This window comes from Poromitra crassiceps (assembly GCF_964638095.1).
Source record: "Poromitra crassiceps genome assembly, chromosome: 7".
NCBI lineage: Eukaryota > Metazoa > Chordata > Actinopteri > Beryciformes > Melamphaidae > Poromitra > Poromitra crassiceps.
The window spans coordinates 14,724,645-14,729,771 of record NC_139628.1 but is presented as its reverse complement, the minus strand read 5'-3'; the positions used below and the strand labels follow the sequence as shown (position 1 = coordinate 14,729,771).

The following is a 5,127-nucleotide window of genomic DNA, read 5'->3' as shown; positions in this document are numbered from 1 at the left end:
AAGATTTTCCTCTTTGAGGACAGAAACAGCTATCACACATTCATACTTGGCAAAGCATGCGAACAGAGCCTTGGGTGCAATCATAGTAAAATGTAAGTCTATGGGTGGTCTCCCTTTTAAATGTTACACTAAATTGTTTGATTCCCTGGTTGTGCCAATTTTGACATATGCTGCTGCTGTCTGGGGCTATAAAAGTTACTCCCTGTATCAATGCTGTTTATAACCGGGCCTGTCAGTGTCGCTTCTATCTGGGGGTTGGTAAATACACCCCTAATGCTGCAATACAGGGTGATATGGGGTGGAAAACCCTGTGGCAACGCCAATGGATGTGTATTTTTAAAAATCGGCAAAGACTCTGCAGCTTGACCGACAACCGGCTCTGTAGGCTAAGTGTGTGTTTCTATGGGCGTCCCAGTTGACAAATGTGAAAAACTATATGTACAGTGTGAGAACGCATCTTAGCTCTCTTAATATGCCCCACCCGGCCCGTACAGATTTGATATATTCTACAAATGATTTGAAGAATTTAGACACCGCACTGTCAGAGACAGAGGAACAAAAGTGGGCCCAGCAGATTAATAGGCCAGAGGGCAACAGCTTGTGCACCTATTGTCAATTCAACAATGTTATTGAAACCCAGACATATGTACAAAAGATCCTATCTAGACAGTACAGAAGCGCTTTAGCCAAATTTAGATGTGGAGTAGCTCCTTTAGCCATAGAAACTGGTAGATATACAAATACCCCAGCTGATAGTCGTTTCTGTACTCTTTGTAACAATGGTTCTATTGAATCAGAAGTCCATGCACTTATTCATTGTGAACTTTATGTGGACATTCGTTCAGAACTGTTTCTACAGCTCTCAAACTACGTTGAACATTTTAAGGATCTAGATGATATAAACAAGTTGTGTGTAATTTCAGCTGGTAAACACTGTATCAACGAATGTGCCAACGCCTGCCATCTCATCCTGAACAGGAGACAGTATTTTCTGTGTTTAAAACGTGTGTGTGTGTGCGCGTGTGCGGGGGGGGGGGGGGGGGGGGGGGGGGATTGAGTGACATGCATCTAATTAGCTGATCACTGTACCCTCTGTGAAAAAGAATTTCCTCTTTGAGGACAGAAACAGCTATCTATCACACATTCACAGGTACAGCGCTATCTCATTGTACCTGTGTCCAGAACAGGGACATCTGCAAGGTTAATTAACATGGTAGTTATGCAGCCATTACGCCCCTCTTTGTACGCTTTCTCTGCCTTCAGTTATGTACTTTGCATATTGGTGGAGGGCTGTTTCTGAGGGGGGGACTCTGCATGACTATACATGTGTAGACACTTTGCATTACACAGTCACCATGACCTTTGGGATGGGAGGCAGTGCCCATCAACGGTGATCTACTCAGTGTTTCTCATTTGGTGTACTTCTAGTAGCCCTGTTACAATAAAGGTGTACAAGTACAACAGTGATTTTGGTCACACGGTAATTTATTAGAAAGACACACCGTAGCCTGATAAAAACGGAACAGGCAAATGCTTTAGAAAGTAGAAACAATAAAAAAAAAGCACCATAACCATATACAAATAATAACAGTAAAGCACCATAACCATATACAAATAATAACAGTAAAGCACCATAACCATATACAAATAATAACAGTAAAGCACCATAACCATATACAAATAATAACAGTGCAGGTTAACAAATGTTAAATGTGCAGAACAGTAGCCTGACTACAAAAAAAAGAACAGGCAAAAAATAAAAAATAAAAATATTTTTTTTTTAAAGTAGCCTGACTACAAAAAAACGAACAGGCAAAAATATATATATAACGCCCACTAGTTGGCCATCTTCTTCGTCCATGACAACAGCACGCTGTGGACCTCATGCGCCGCTTCCAACCTCGCTACCGGCGGGAGCTGGCTCAGCGCGGCTGCTACGTACTGAGCGAAAAGTTCAGAGTCCGATGGCTGACTCTGTGTCGGTACACGACCAGCCAAGACCTTGTCCACCAGGCCGCTAACTGACTCCTGCCGCTGTATGGCAATGTCGGTCATGTGTTTTATTTATTTATTTATTTCAGGGACAGTGCAACATTAATGAACATTTGCATGTAAATGTGCCGGATTATAGCCTTAGCTAATTTCCATCCGTAGTCCCTCGACAGGTGAGGTACAAAAAAGTTTAAAAAGAAGAAATAGAAAAATGAGTGCATACATAACTGACAGGGGTACAATGTAAGTGACACATACATACACATAAGGTAGAAAGGAGAGGAGACATACATATTCACGATGGAGGCATTTAACTTTGCAATTCAAGTGGGCACATACAGACCTTCAATTCCGGTATGTAATACAAATAAAACAAAAACAGGAAACATTAGGGACATTGACCAAGGTGGACATAGGACTTTCAAAGATATACATATACAAAAACAACACATGAAACAAAAGGGTTTAAATATGGTCGCAGTTTATGAAGCCTGCATCTGCATTAAAGTCGCTGTCAAGCTTTCTTTTTCGCTTTCGGGGGTTAGGGCCATCTGCTCGGGGAGGGCATGGCGAAGGGGTAGCAGGTTGCTGGCAGGGCGGCAGGGGAGAAGTGGGCGACAGAGGTGAGGGCTGAGTACGGGCAGAGGATGTGCCCGGGTGTGTGCGACAGGGGGTAGGCCATGGCGAAGGGGCAGCTGGTTGGTGGCAGGGCGGCGGAGGTGAGGGCTGAGTACGGGCAGAGGATGTGCCCGGGTGTGTGCGACGGGGGGTAGGCCATGGCGAAGGGGCAGCTGATTGGTGGCAGGGCGGCGGAGGAGAAGTGGGCGACAGAGGTGAGGGCCCAGGATGGGCAGAGGCTGTGCACGAGTATGTGCGACGAACAGGGGTGAGTCAGAGGCCCCTGGCTGGGTGGGGGTGGGAGGGCTGCACCGACTTGCACTGGAGGACCCCTCTTTCACAACTGGCCCACTGGGAGGGCTGGCGTCCATGTTGGGGTCATGGTTCTGTCAATGAAAAACAAGAGTGTGAATAAAAAGCCACATAAGTGAGAAGTCAAACAACACTTGGCCTGCGGTTAATCAATCTATTTTTTTTTCTATTTAAAAAAAATGACACGTGGATCGCGGGTGGAAAGAAAGAATAAACTGTTCTGAACAAACTTTTGATACTGTAAGCAGGGCATAGTTTGAGACATGGATCACAGTAAATTACTGTTACAACAATCAAAATGTTTATGATGAAAACTAGCAGAAGCTCACAGACAAAAGAGAGGCTTGAATGTGTGAACACTTCTCAACTGTGCCGTTGTCTCTTGCCTTCTCTCACAGAGCACAGCAAAAAATATACTGTGTAGACACATGCAACCCTAAATTCAAGCACTTTCAAGGACCCATGTCTATTTTCACTCACTTTTAAGGCCTTGAATTTTATTTTTCAAATTCACAAACTTATAAGGATTTCAAGGACCAGTGGGAACCCTGTGTAAGTCGCTTTGGATAAAAGCGTCTGCTAAATAATGTAATGTTGAGTCGTTTGAATCAAACACAGGCCTTGTTTACATGCTGGGCAAGTGAGTGGTGCAGCACAAACCCAATCTGCACTGCGGTTAATCAATACAATAAAAGATAGCCCTGATAACAATAGTGATATATTTTAGTATAGTGATTAACTAGTACAATAGTATTGTTAGCTAAAAATATGATTGTATGTAGGAATGAAGAAAGAAACACAGAAGCTATTTAGAATCGACGCAGTAGGGAGAGGTTGGCACACAAAGGAAAATGATTCGGATTTGCTACCTCTTTATCGTCGTCATAATTCGACTCCGTGTCCCGGTGTTTGATGTGGGGCTTCAGCCAGCTCAGGTGGTAGTACACATCGAGGATTTTCATCCCCCCCGCATCCCCACTTTTCCGGGCCTTGACTTTCTTCTTCGCCCGGACGAACTTGTCCCGCACATTCGTCCACATCTTCATACATGGAACCACCTCCATGCCCATGGTCTCAGCAATTTCCCTCCAGGAATTGGCAGCCATCTGTGCGTCTTTGTAGTCTCTTGACGATACATCATAGAGATGAGTGTATCGCCGAACCTCCTCTGCTAGTTTTTCTCTGGTCTCCTCCATGTTTTCTTCACAATCACAACAACGGCTCGCAGTATGCGCGTCACCGGATATACTATGCGGCCCAAGGCAACGGCCAATCACAGCTCTCGTGCAGCTGACGTCATGCACGTATCGTCGCCGTTGAGTCGCATTTTGGAGCAGCCCCCGTCAGCCGACGGCGCCCCCTCCCCGTAGGACGGCGCTCCACCCGCCGTCCTACGGGGAGGGCGGGGCGAGGCTCTGACGGACGACCATGTTTAGGCCTTTAAGGTGCAGAGACAAAAGAGAGAGAGAGCGTCAATGAAAGGGCCTGTAGCTCGGGGGTAGTGGGTATAAAAACATTCTAAAAGGAGATCCCCACTCCTCTTGAAGGGGGTATAGGATGGGTGGGAGGGGGATGGGGTGAGGAGGAAAATCCCTCCTATACCCTCCCCCTCCCGCCCAACCTTACCCTTTTGTGTCCCTTGGCACGGCCTCTTAGAAGCAAGGACCACCGGGAAACCCATGTTGTCCCTGAGAGAGAGAGGGAGAGAGAGCAGACATCAAAGCTACTGGATGACAGAGACACAAATGAAGTTATGCAGTGAACAACTCAAAACCATCTGATATTTTATCAGTGGTTCCCAACCTTGGGATCGCGGCCCCAAGTGGGGCTGCCTGGCATTCATATATATATATATATATATATATATATATATATAAATAAAGAGTTTGTTTATTTCGTGTTGTTTATTTCGTCGTGTCCCCCGTTGGGACACGACGCACTAGCGAACGCGTGGCCACGGGAGGGGCTCTATGCGTTTCCACCGATTCCCCTGATCCGTCAGGTGTTGGACACTCTTTATATAAATAAAGAGTGATGACCCTATGGCCATCACGGCACATGAGGTGCATATTGCCATAAACAAGCTATCTAACAACAAGGCAAGTGGTCTAGATGGCATTGCTGCTGAGCACCTTAAATATGCCAGTATAAGATTATCTCCTCTCCTTGCATTGTGTTTCACTGGGTTTATGAGACATGGTTTTC

The 5,127-nt window shown here is 45.6% G+C and overlaps 1 protein-coding gene across 1 annotated transcript; it reads right to left on the bottom strand.

Moving 5' to 3' along the window:
* Positions 1-1,714: 1,714 nt before the first annotated feature.
* On the bottom strand, positions 1,715-4,375 carry LOC310780215 (uncharacterized protein). The gene is made up of 2 exons (XM_083640798.1): positions 3,792-4,375; positions 1,715-2,996 (listed from the first exon to the last, which is right to left on the bottom strand). Exons 1-2 carry the CDS (start codon positions 4,116-4,118, stop codon positions 2,475-2,477), a joined length of 849 nt encoding a protein of 282 aa, XP_083496924.1. The 5' UTR covers positions 4,119-4,375; the 3' UTR covers positions 1,715-2,474.
* Between the last annotated feature and the right edge of the window lie 752 nt (positions 4,376-5,127).

Bases quoted from the DNA above. Each gene is read 5' to 3' on its own strand.
- LOC310780215 (XM_083640798.1), bottom strand. From the start codon at position 4,118: ATGGAGGAGACCAGAGAAAAACTAGCAGAGGAGGTTCGGCGATACACT. The intron at 2,997-3,791 runs GTAGCAAATCCG...TTTCATTGACAG, and splicing joins ATTATGACGACGATAAAGAG to AACCATGACCCCAACATGGA.